The following is a 12,701-nucleotide window of genomic DNA, read 5'->3' on the forward strand; positions in this document are numbered from 1 at the left end:
TTATCTATTTCTCATGTAGTACTTTGTATCTGTTAATCCCATGCTCCTAATGTATGCGTCCCCCTTCCTCTCTCCTCTGGTAAACACAAGTTTGCTTTCTGTATCTGTGCTCTTGTTTCTGTTCCGCCTATGTATTCATTTGTGATTTTTTTTATTTAGATTCCACATATAAGTGGTATAAGATAGCTGTCTGTTTGACTTACTTCACTTAGTATGATAATCTCGAGCTCCACCCCTGCTGCTGCAAATGGCATTATTTCATTCTTTATGACTGATCTCTCTCTCACACACACACACACACACACACACACACACACACACACACCTTCATTCGTCCCTCAGTGGACACTCGGACTGCTTCCCTGTCCTGGCTGATTGTAAACAGGGCTGCTATGGACACTGCCGTGCATCTTTTCAAATTAGTTATTTCTGGTTTTTTTCCCAACACATGCCCAGGAGTGGGACTGCTGGATCCTACGGTAGCTCTCTTTTGAGTTTTCCGAGGAACCTCCACACTATGTGCCCCAGGGGCTGCACCAATTTCCATTCCTACCAGCCTGTCGGAGGGCTCCCTTTTCTCCACACCCTCTCCTGCGTTTGTTAGTTGTGGCCTTTGTGATGACGGCCGTGCTGAGGGCGTGAGGCCCCTCCCTGCCGTCCCAAAGGACCCTGCATCAGCCACAGAGACCAGCGGCCCCTGGTCTCTGCAGGTTGCAGTCACGGTGGCCTCCTGAGCACAATAACCCTCCTTCCTCCCTCTCCTGCCCCCCCCCCAACTTCCCCTCTGTTTCTCCAAATCCTCTTCCTTTTTCTCCAACCCATGGACCCCTCGGGAAACAGAAAGGGCTGGGGGGTGTGGCGGTTGCTATCCTCATCCACGGCCTTGGTGATTCTGGTTTCAGTTTCTTTACCAAATGTGCCTGGATATAACCGGGGAGCAGGTCGGGGGTTTGGGTTCGAGAGGTTGACTTCCAAGTGCTTTGTTCTCACATTGGCTCAAGGAGCCCTCGTCTCACTGAGTTCGAGTCTGCTGCTTTTATTCACATTAATTAGAGACAGGAAGCTGCATTGTGAAAGTGGAACTACAGTTAACATCAGCTCGCCTTTTCCAATAAACCTCTCCGTGTACAGTAAATGCGGGCCACGCGATTGGTCCACCACGAGCGGACAACCTCGCCACTAAAACCTTGTCTTTTGCTCCTAACGATGGCTAATGCTAAGTCGGAAAACAACTTTCATAGTCCCATGTTTTCTGTTGTTTCTTTTGGAGGAACTCTTCTAGGCTTATTTTCAGTAGGTAGTTTGTTTTCGCAACTTTAGTTTCTCTTCTGATTACTAGGATCATTGCGAAGACAGCAGGGGAAGAAAAACTCAGACTTTGTTTTTATATGTTTGGCCTTTTATTAGGGCCGAATCCATGGCATATGGAAGTTCCCAGGCTAGGAGGGGCGAATCGGAGCTACAGCTGCTGGTCTACACCACAGCCACAGCAACGCAGGATTCAAGCCACGTTTGCGACCTACACCACAGTTCACGGCAACTCTGGATCCTTACCCCACTGAGCCAGGCCAAGGATCAAACCTGTGTTCTCATGGATACTGGTCGGGTTCTTAACCCTCAGAGCCACAACGGGATATTCATGTCCTTATGGATATCAGTCAGGCTCCTTTCCACTGAGCCATGATGGGAAATTATTTTTTGATTCGTTTCTCTCAATCAGCTTTTCCACTTCTATTATAGACATCTTTCTATGTTAACAAATTCCAATTTCATAGTTGTTCTTTTTTGTTTTTGTTTCTGGTCTTTTTTGGGGCTGCACCCGCAGCATATGGAGGTTCCCAAGGCTAGGGGTCCAATCAGAGCTCCAACCACAGCCACGGCAACGCCAGATCCTCAACCCACTGAGTGAGGTCAGGGATCGAACCTACAACCTCATGGTTCCTAGTCAGATTTGTTTCCACTGTTTCCAGATTTCATAGCTTTAAAAGGCTGGAGAATATTCCAGTGTAGGGGTGTGCCACATTTTGTCTAACTAATTTTCTACTGATCAGATTTCGATTAACATTTTAAAAGTTATTTCCAACAGTGGTTCGGGGAATACTCCTGTTGACATAGTTCCCATTTCCTTAGAATCCATTTCTAGCAGTGGCATCAGAGCGACAAAGAGGCATCTTCTCTAACGCTTCTGTTACATATTAACAGCTGCCCTGGAGGCAAAACTGGACCGTTTCCTCTCCACCTGCCGAGAATCCAGGTGCTTCCTCTCCTCCTTATAATTTCCGGTCCAGCAGTATTTGAAGGCCGAGCCATGGGTGACGCATCCTTGTACACAGGCTGCGTGCTGTCGTGTAGGTGCAGGTCCAAAAAGCTTAACGGTCCAGGAGATGAAGGTGCCTCCTGGTCCACAGAGAGACGCCTGGGTCCCCAGATGTTCATGGCCCGTAGGTGATTTTTGCAGGGAGACTTCACAGTATTTCTTAAATTTTAATTTTTAAATGTAAGAACGTTTTGATTTTTTAATTTACCTTAACCTTTAACTTTTTCTCAATTTTTTATTTTTATCTCAATTTTTAAAATTTGTTTTTTTAATTTAGGGCAGAGAAAGACAAATACCATATGCTATCACTTATATGTGGACTCTAAAATACGGCACAGATGAACCTATCAACAGAAAAGAAACAGACGCACAGATAAAAATCAGACTTTGGTTGCCAAAGGGGAGGGGGTGGGAGTGGGACGGACGGAGAGTTTGGGGTTATAGATACAAACTGTGACATTTAGAATGGAGAAGCAATGAGGTCCTGCTGCACAGCACCGGGAACTATATCCAGTCTCTTGGGATAGACCATGATGGAAGATAGTATGAGAAAAAAAAAATGTATATATAGTTATGACTGAGTCACTATGCTGTATAGCAGAAATTGATACAATACTGTAAATCAATTATACTTTAAGTTTAAAAATTAAGAATTTTTGGAGTTCCGGTCGTGGCGCAGTGGAAATGAATCCGACTAGGAACCATGAGGTTTCGGGTTTGATCCCTGGCATCGCTCGGTGGGTTAAGGATCCGGCATTGCCATGAGCTGTGGTATAGGTCACAGATGCGGCTCGGATCTGGCGTTGCTGTGGCTCTGGTGCAAGCCGGCAGCTAAAGCTCTGATTAGCCCTCTAGCCTGGGAATCTCCATATGCCGTGGGAGTGGACCTAAAAAGATTAATAAATAAATAAATAAATATATCTATATATATAAATTAAGAATTTTTTAAAATTTAAGGCAAACTGGCCAAATCTGCCTGGAGCTTAAGACTGACAGAAGGTCTCCCTGCCTCGGGCTCAGCCTTCTTGTGCCCACATGAGGCTCCTACTCTCCTAATAGCCTCCAGGGCCCGAGTGGCTGGGCCCCACCCTCAGCTCCACCCCCAGCCCCACCCCCAAGCTGGTCCTTTCAACTCAGTCAAAACACCTGTTCCCCGTCTGCCTGCGCCACTGCGACACTCTCTCCCCACTGCAGCATCTGTTCTTTCCGCTCCCCCCCGACCCACAAAGTTGCAGACAACCCGCAAAGAGGAAAGTGGACTGAAATGGCACCGCAAGCTGTTTCTAAATCAGGACCACGTGAGGGGAAGGAAAGGGGGCGCCTGGCGAGGACCCTGTCTGTTGTCCTGACTTTGATGTATCCGCTGCTATCCTCCTGCCTCACCCCGTCCCTGCCCCATCACCCGTGTCACCTGATCGGGAAGGACGAGGAGGAGGAGGACCTGAAGGGGGACCTGAACTGGCCGAGGGGGTGGGAAGGGAGTGGGCTTGCTGCCCGGATCCACAGACTTGGCGGCGTGGCCTCGGGGGCTGTTGGTGCCGTGAGCTGGTGGGAAGGGATCTGCGTGCCTCTGCGGGGGGTCAAGTGTAAAGAGCTTTCAGAGGCTCGGAAAGGCCGGGGCTTCGAGTGCGATGCCAGCTCAGTTCTGCTCTCTTTGCAGTGGCCGTCTCCACACCGTGCGCCCTGCTTCTCTGTGGAGCGTGTGTGCTCCTCCTTGTGGTACATTTTAGAAGGTCAAGGTGAGTGGCTCAGGACACAATGTCCCTTCCTCCTCCTCGCCCCCCCACGCCCCCCCCCAAAAGGGCTGCATCCCCGTGGCCCAGCCGCCCTCGCAAAGGAAGACCCCCTTCCCGGGCTGCAGATGCAACCCGACCCCCATGGGACTTGGCCACTGAGCCAGGCCTGTGTCCTTTGCTTTCCAAAGCAGCCCGCAGGCTTGGTCAGAAGCAGGGCAGCCAGAGCCCAACACAGGACATGCATGGGGCCAAGTCACCAAAAGCCACTTTAGAAGGAAAAAAAAGCCCCCAAACCAATTAGATGGATTTGCAATTCTTATGATATATTCTGGACTGTGTTCTTCTCGAAGGTACTCCTCAAATACAGACACACTTCCCCACAAATGAACTCTTTATGTTGGCCTTAGAAGTTCGAGTGCCTGAACTTCTGTATTTCAGCACTCATGGCAAGGTCGTCTCTGCCACTTGCTGAAATTTGTTTTTATTCTTTTTCTAATCTTTAGGCATTTTTACCACTCCTTCCTAAAAGCCCCAAATGGCATGTCAGCCTTGATTTTGTCGTTTGACCAGTGAGTAGCCACTGTTCCGCAGTGAAATGGTTGTTCCAGACCCTTCCTCAGCATTAAACCGTGAGGGGTATCGCGTGTGTCGAAACCAAAGTTTTAGTCACTAGACGTAAGAGTCTTTTCTAGATATTATACCCGTATAAAGATGATGTCATCCTTCAAGCCTAACTGTGACAAAATGAACATTCCGTGAAATGCTGCTGTGAAGCCAAAACGAAAAAGCCACTGAAAAATCCAGACATCTTCAAAAGCTGTTAATACCCTCGCAGCCCAAAAGAAATGCCATCAACCTCAGAGTTTAGAGATCAACGAAATAAGGTTGATGTTTTACTCAAAAGTTTGTCAAAACAACCCACCCCAAATGTTTTTTTTTTTTTTTGCTTTTTAGGGCCGCACCCACAGCCTATGGAGGTTCCCAGGCTAGGGGTCCAACTGGAGCTATAGCTGCCGGCCTACACCACAGCCACAGCAACACAGGATCCAAGCCGAGTCTGCCACCTACACCACAGCTCACGGCAATGCCGGATCCTTGACCCACTGAGCAAGGCCAGGGATCGAACCTGAAACCTCATGGTTCCTAGTTGGATTCGTTTCCGCTGCGCCGTGACAGGAACTCCTAGAAAATGATTTTTAAAAGGATTCTCAAAATATCACTACAACTAAATAATTTCCACATAAAATACTGTACTTGGAATTACATTCTTAGATTATAATGAATATATTCATTGATTCTATTTAAAAAGGAATATATACAATCTTTTTAAGAATACATTAAAATATATGCTTAAAAAGAATTTGTAATTTTTTTATTTTTTATTTTTGTCTTTTTAGGGCCACACCCACAGCATATGGAAGTTCCCAGGCTAGGGGTCGAATCAGAGCTACAGCTGCCAGCCTACCCCACAGCCACAGCAACGTGGGATCCAAGCCATGTCTACAGCACAAGCTCACGGCAACACCAGATCATTAACCCACTGAGTGAGGACAGGGATGGAACCTGAGTCCCCATGGATACTAGCTGGGTTGGTTACCGCTGAGCCACAACAGGAACCCCAGAATGTGTAAATTTGATCTGTATGTACAACAGACATGCTCATAAAAGGAAGCCGTCAACACTCACTGTATCATGGAAATAGTCGCACATGTTTAAGAGGAATCGGCAGACCTGACAAATGTGACTGCTGGACATTGGATGAACCGATTCTTGCCATAAACCGATAATTTGCAAATAAGTTATTAGGCCATTTGTCACTCAGCAGATTGGCTCTTAGAACGTGGCCTGGCGTCCTGATTTACAGTGTAGCCCTTCCTCCCTGGAGCTCAGACAGTGCACGCAAAGACATGCTCAAAGGTAGACGGTACAATCCGTGGGCCGTGGGCCGCGCTCAGGGCCCAGCGCACATCCAGCAACAGACGCGGAATTCAGAGGCCCTGGCTCCCCTCTGCTTGGCTTCTCAGGACTGATGTGTTTGTTTAGTTCACACTTGCTAAGTAATTGCCGGGAGCTGTTTTTGAACCTTTGTAACCATCACGCTGTTTTTATCCAGCCTGTCTGGACTGGCTCAGCTGGGCTCCTGGGAACTCGCTCCTTCTGTGGCTTCTGCCTTTTGAGCCACAGTTCCCACCCTCTTGCGGGGGTGGGGGTGGGGGCCTCAACAGCGCCCATAAACCTTGGTGGACGAAGAGACTCGATTCCAAAATATGATTTAACCGCTGACCGTGAGTGGTGGCCGTGTGCGCTCGGTTCTCCATCTGCGTGCCAGAGGGAACTGTCAGCTGACCCAGTCTCTCCTCTTTTCAAACGCTGCCCATTATCTCTTTACAGGCCAACTTCCCAGACACCTGGTATGGCGATGGAAAGCATGGAAGTCGTGCCAATGACCGGGGGCAGCGATGCCACTGGTGGGGGCACGGAAAGCTAACCCCACCCCTGGAGGAAGCTCCAGGGACGCCGAGGCCAGTAAGGGCCGCAGGGAAGGCCCAGCTCTGCTCCAGCCCAAGAGGACTTCGAAGCCTGGGGAGCTGGCCCCGGAGAAACGCCCGCCAGGGTGAGAAAACGTCCTGGTGTCGTTTTACCATCTGTACCAGCCCAGGCACCACCTGCGCCAGCAGGTTCTCCAGGCTTGAGAGGGATGCTGCTGCCAGCCCTGCCAGCCCACCCCTGGGCAGGGAGCCCAGTGCCCGGAGTCCTGCGGTGGGTGGCCGCCTTCCAGGGGTGGGGAGCGGGGGGGAGTGGAGGCCTCGGGTCTTCTGTCGGGGCATCTATTCATCGTGGCACTGATTCCGCGAGGCTCACCTGCTCCACCCTGCCACCCCTCGTCCTGACCTACGTTTACAGAGAGGCTCTGGGGAATCCCGAGGCTCCCCCTGCTTGGGAGACGTTTACAAGGGCGACGCCAGCACCAGCTCCTAAAGCCTCTCCCTGCAGCGGGTGCTCTACACGCACAGAAAGGGGGCATATAGTGTGCCCTGTGCATCCTCATAAGGACTCCGAAAGAAGACGACAGAACTCAGGGGCCCTCTCTCTGTACGTACGTCTGTATTTATATCCTTCTTTTACGTCTATGTATTTTACGATTTCTATTTTGAAATTGTGCCTTGTATAAACAAAATAAAAGGTCTATTTTCAATACATAAAAAAAACTTGCAGAGTTCCTGTTGTGGTTCAGCAGGTTAAGAACCCAGCTAGTATCCACGAGGACGCGTGTTCGATCCCTGGTCTGGATCAATGGGTTAAGGATCCGGCATTGCCAAACGCTGCAGTGTAGGTCTCAGATGTGGCTTGGATCCTGTGTTGCTGTGGCTGTGGTATAGGCCAGCAGCTGCAGCTCCGATTCGACCCCCAGCCCTGGGAACTTCCGTATGTTGCAGGTGTGGCCATTAAAAAATAATAACGCACTGGAAGAATCACTGAAATGTTGCGGCACAACGAAAATGAACCGAATGGGAAACATGAGGTTGAGGGTTCGCTCCCTGGCCTCACTCAGTGGGTTAAGGACCCAGGGTTGTTATGAACTGTGGTGTAGGTCACAGACGCGGCTCGGATCCTGTGTTGTCGTGGCTGTGGTGTAGGCCGGCAGCTGCAGCTCCGATTCGACCCCTAGCCTGGGAACCCCCACATGCTGCGAATGCGGCCCTATTTAAAAAAAAAAAAAAGAATCACCCAAGAGAAATATATCACAAAGAAAAAAAGGAGACTGGGACACAGAGTCCCCGATGGTTGAGCTTTGAGCTCAGCTCTTCTTTCTGAAAGGAGAACACACCCTCTCGCCTGACGCCGGTCAGACCGCAGTTCTGGAGAACGGCTCGGGCTTTCCACGGCAGAAGCAGCCGGGGGCAGGCTGCGGCCGGGCTGCCGGGTGCCCACACTGTCCCTCTGCCTGCATTGTTCTTTTCTTTCCTTCTTTGGTGTTTGTAACATTTGTCTATAAAATCATGGGCCTGGTCCCATCTCATTTTCCAGGTGGGAAGACTGAGGCCTAGAGAAGTGACTTGCCCAAGGGCAGGTGGCTTGACTGATGCCAAAGTCTGAACAGAACTGGAAGTGGGGGCAGGTGCGGGCGTAGGCGTACAAAGCAGGTGTCAGCCGCCCCCTCACTCGGCCGGGTGGCCGGCGGGCACCGCAACCAGTGAGAGGAGGACGCAGGCTCAGAAACCAATTCACGGCGGCGGGCGCTCTCCAGGTGCCATTTCTTAGGGTGCGCTTCCTGTGGTCAGTGTGAATGGCCTCAGCAAGGAGGGGGCCGTTTTTAAATGGCTGGGGTCGGGGACTTAGGGCCACAGCACTTTCACTACCTGCAAGGATCTTCTTCAACGAGTGGGGAAAACGCATCGCTAACACCCAGCCGAGCTGCTTTACCCACTGCTGGCTTCATTCCTTATGACCCTCAGCCCACCTGATCACTCACCCTTTGGGCTTCCCTCTTCAGCTGCTTTCCCTAAGTTTCTAGAGTTTACTGTCAACTGGATCCAGTTTTGTTTTTTTTTTTAGGGCCACACCTGCGTCATATGGAAGTTCCCAGACTAGTAGGTCTATTCAGAGCTACAGCTGCAGGCCTATGCCACAGCCACAGCAATGCAGGATCCGAGCCGTGTCTGCGACCTACACCACAGCTTACAGCAATGCTGGATCCTTCACCCACTGAGCGAGGCCAGAGACCAAATACCCACATCTCCTGGAGCCTAGTTGGACTCGTAACCAGCGGAGCCACTCCAGGACCTATTTTTCTTTTTTTTGACTCTAAAAGGGGTAAATGAGTCCTCCCACCAGGTGGTACAGTCACAGGGAAATGGTGAAGGAGCCTCTACGATGACAAAACACATCACAGCCCAGAATTTATCCATAAAGCAGAGACAAACACCTTGAAAAGTAAGAACTGTGTTTTCATCTCTGAATTCTCAGAGGCTGATGCGGTGCCCTGAGGGTTCTTAACAGATCAATAAATTAAAAGATTCCTGGAGTTCCGTCGTGGCGCAGTAGTTAACAAATCTGACTAGGAACCATGAGCTTGCGGGTTCGGTCCCTGCCCTTGCTCAGTGAGTTAACGATCCGGCGTTGCCGTGAGCTGTGGTGTAGGTGCAGACGCGGCTCGGATCCCGGTTGCTGTGGCTCTGGCGTAGGCTGTGGCTACAGCTCCGATTAGCCCTAGCCTGGGAACCTCCATATGCCATGGGTGCAGACCTAAAAACCAAAAAAAAAAAAAAAAAAAAAAAGATTCCTAATCAAAGTCGGGTAAAATTGCCTGGGACAGGGCAGCTGGCTCTCAGGCAAAGCTACAAAGGAGCTGAGGTCTGGGGGCACCAGCTCCACCCCCTCCTCTGACAGTTGGAGGCCTCAGTCTCTACATCTGCCCCCATTTTTACACACACAAGTGCCCAGTGCCCAGAGGGCTGGGCCGGGGAGGGTGCCATGTGACCTGGACGTGGAGGTGTGTGAGACGGCCTAAGGCCCACGCTGGAAGGCGGGTGAACGGTCTGGGGGCCTCGGGTGCACCTCTGCTGCTGTATCAGGACCCCTTCCTACTCCCCCCACACACCTGCCCCCACCTATAAGCTGCCTGTGGGAGTTTCCCCAAACCACGCTTCCTCTATCCGACCAGGAAGCCTCCATTCAGCCAGGCTGGGAAGGGTCCTGCACACGGAGCAGGCATGACGCCCCTTCCTCCAGCCACCTGTGCTGCAGAAGAGGCCACCCCAGACGGCAGCTCCAGACCACTGGCCACTGTCTCTGGGGCCGACGAGGCTCAGCCAGGCTGTTCTGCTCGAAGAGCCCGTCTCTATTAATTTTGCTTTCTTAGGGCCACACCCACAGCCTATGAAGGTTCCCAGGCTAGGCGCCGAGTCGGAGTTATAGCTGCCGGCCTACACCACAGCCACAGCCACGCCAGATCTGAGCCACGTCTGTGACCTACATACACCACAGCTCACGGCAATGCCGGATCCTTAACCCACTGAGCAAGGCCAGGGATTGAACCTGCAACCTTGTGGTTCCTAGTTGGATTCATTCCTGCTGTGCCACGAATGGAAACTCCTATTTTTTTTTTTTTTTTTTTTAAGTGGGAAAAGCACCTAGGACTCAAAAGAATTTGTGGCCGCGGTTAGGTCTTCAGCCCTGACTACAAATCTGCATGATTCACACGTGCCCTCATCTGTCACGAAGAAAACTGAAGGGCCTCCACCTGTTTATCTTGATTTTCCTTGATCGACAGGTAAGCCTCTTTCCTGTTCTGACCCGCCTCCACACATCAGGAAGCGGGAGACCACGGACCAAAAAGGCAAAGTGCAGGCTTTCTCCATGTTTCCAGGCGCCCAATCCAGTTCCTACAATTCTGGCCTCAGAATTTCAAGAACGTAGCTGAGAACCTTGAGTTTCCTTGTTGGTTTTCCAAGGAGCCTGGGCTCCTTGAAGGCAAGACCAGCCCGACTCAAACCACAGCATCTCGACACCTCCCACCGCTGAGAAGCATCAGGAATTCGACATGTGTCCACGTGCCCGGGATTTTAAATACTCGGCACCACACATATGAGGTTAGCATCCGCCTGAGAGCGGGTAGCAACAGTCAGAGCCGAGCCCTTGCAGCCCATGGCACACAGTGAACTGGCCCCCAGAAGTGGCCTGGAGTGGCAGGCCTGCTGAAGGCCCAGCTCCAGAGACCACACAGCTGCGGCCTCAGTATCACAGCCGGAGAAACTCAAGGCTACAGGCAGGTGGCTACAATTTTTTTTTTTTTTTTTAATTGGAGGTTCCCAGGACAGGGGTCGGATCGGAGCTGGAGCTGTAACGGCTGGCCTAGGCCACAGCCACAGTGACGCAGGATCCAAGCCACATCTGGGACCTACGCCACAGCTCCCAGCAATGCTGGATCCTTAACCCACTGAGCGAGGCCAGGGATCAAACCGCGTTTCCACTGAGCCACGACAGGAACTCCCTATTCTTTTATGCCTTTGTCTCCATATATGTTGCGCACAAACACACACACACAAAAGCAACCCTGTTATTTCAAGGATGCACGCTCTTCTTATTCCCTGAATCCATGTCACAAACTGAGACGTTTTCTTTCCTCTGAACAGACCATCCCTTCCAAGCTGACTCTCTGCGGTTTAATATCCAAACGACATCTTGGAGGCTCCTTTCAAGTGGCCGGTGATGCACATTCGGTTGGCTTGCTGCTCCCACTGAGGAGCTGAGAGCTAAAACCCGGTCTGGAGTCCGGGCGCCAGGGTGGGGTCCGAGGCTGAGTGCCTGTCCACTGGGAGCTCCGGTTGGCCCATCACCCAAGGGTTCTGCTCGGGTGGAGCATGAGGTGTGGCCCAGTTACACAGAACGGAGAGAGACATGAGGGTTTAACAGGCTTTTTTTTCCCCTTTTTACAGCCACACCTGCGGCACATGGACACTCCCGGGCCAGGGGTCCAGTTCGAGCTGCAGCTGCAGCCCTACACCACAGCTGCACTGGAGACGTATGCAGCCGCTTGTGGCAACACTGGATCTTTAACCCACTGAGGGAGGCCCGGATTGAATCCACATCCACACTGAGAGCATGCTGGGTTCTTAACCTGCTGGGCTCCAACGGGAAACTCCTTAACTGGCTTTTAAACAAACGCTCTACTGCGGCTCTGGCTCTGGCTTTACGCCTGACCTCCAGTGGTTCTCAGGCCATCGAGTCCCACCTCTTCAGGGCTCTCGGGCTTGGGGTTCCGTTTTCTCGGGTGAGCTGTCAGTTCTCACCCCCGGGTCTTCTTTCCAAAGCCCAGTGTCTGAAGGCGTCCCTCCTCCCTGCTGCCTTCATCCTTCTGGGATTATGCCTTAAACGCAGAATCCTCGCATCGTCACTGGAGTCTGGTCCAGGAAGCACACACGTTGGTTTGGTCCAATCGCCCGAAGCCCCCCCGGCCCCCTCCCCGCCTGCCACACAGTCAGGCCCCTGTGGTCCGGCTCGGGGCTCACGGAATGGGGCCCGCTGCGGCCTCTGGCCTTCCCCCCTCACTTCCCTCAGTGTCAAGGGCCCAGGCTGTGAAGCCCATCTCCTCGCTGAATGCAGCAGCAGCTCCGCCCTCGGGAACTTGCTGGCCGCTTCCTGCTTCATCCCGAGCCCGGGTCTTGGGCTCTTGCCTTTGCTGACACTGTGCTCGGGAGTGAAGGCTGAGCACCCTCTGCCCCGGCTCCCGGCCCCCTGTCTGTGGTCCTTCACACCTGCCTCCCCACAGCCCCCCACCCCCACCCCCCGGACAGGCCGGCTGGGGCTGCTCACAGGCACCCAAACCTCAAACCAAAGCCGCCGATGACGGGACGCCAACTGTGACATCCCTGTCTTCTGTCCCAGTGAAGGGCGCCCTGGGCATCCTGCAAACAAAGCTGGAAAACTGAGGCCCCGTGGGGACCCTTGAGTGCTCCTGACCCGGCCCCCTGACCCCCAGAGCGGAAGTCCTCAAAATTCAGTGTCGCATGTAGGGCTTGTTAAACACCTCCTGGTTTCCGATCCAGCAGACGTGGGGTGAAGCCCAAGAACGTGCATGTCCATCACGTTCCGTGGCGACGCCGCCGTGGCTGACCTGGGGGCCCCCGCTCTGAGCGCCACTCACC

At 52.2% G+C, this 12,701-nt stretch overlaps 1 protein-coding gene across 6 annotated transcripts in view; it reads left to right on the plus strand.

Moving 5' to 3' along the window:
• Positions 1-7,258, plus strand: part of IL15RA (interleukin 15 receptor subunit alpha) — a 32,159-nt gene extending 24,901 nt beyond the window's left edge. For 5 of the 6 annotated variants that reach the window (XM_021065032.1, XM_021065033.1, XM_021065035.1 and 2 more), the window contains 2 exons: positions 3,978-4,056; positions 6,445-7,258. In XM_021065032.1, coding sequence (XP_020920691.1) covers positions 3,978-4,056; positions 6,445-6,541 — 176 coding nt within the window. In that variant the 3' untranslated portion in view covers positions 6,542-7,258. The remainder of the gene's footprint in view (positions 1-3,977; positions 4,057-6,444) is intronic. The other variant, XM_021065034.1, reaches the window with a different exon arrangement.

This window comes from Sus scrofa, chromosome 10, assembly GCF_000003025.6.
Source record: "Sus scrofa isolate TJ Tabasco breed Duroc chromosome 10, Sscrofa11.1, whole genome shotgun sequence".
In the NCBI taxonomy this organism is placed as follows: Eukaryota; Metazoa; Chordata; class Mammalia; order Artiodactyla; family Suidae; genus Sus; species Sus scrofa.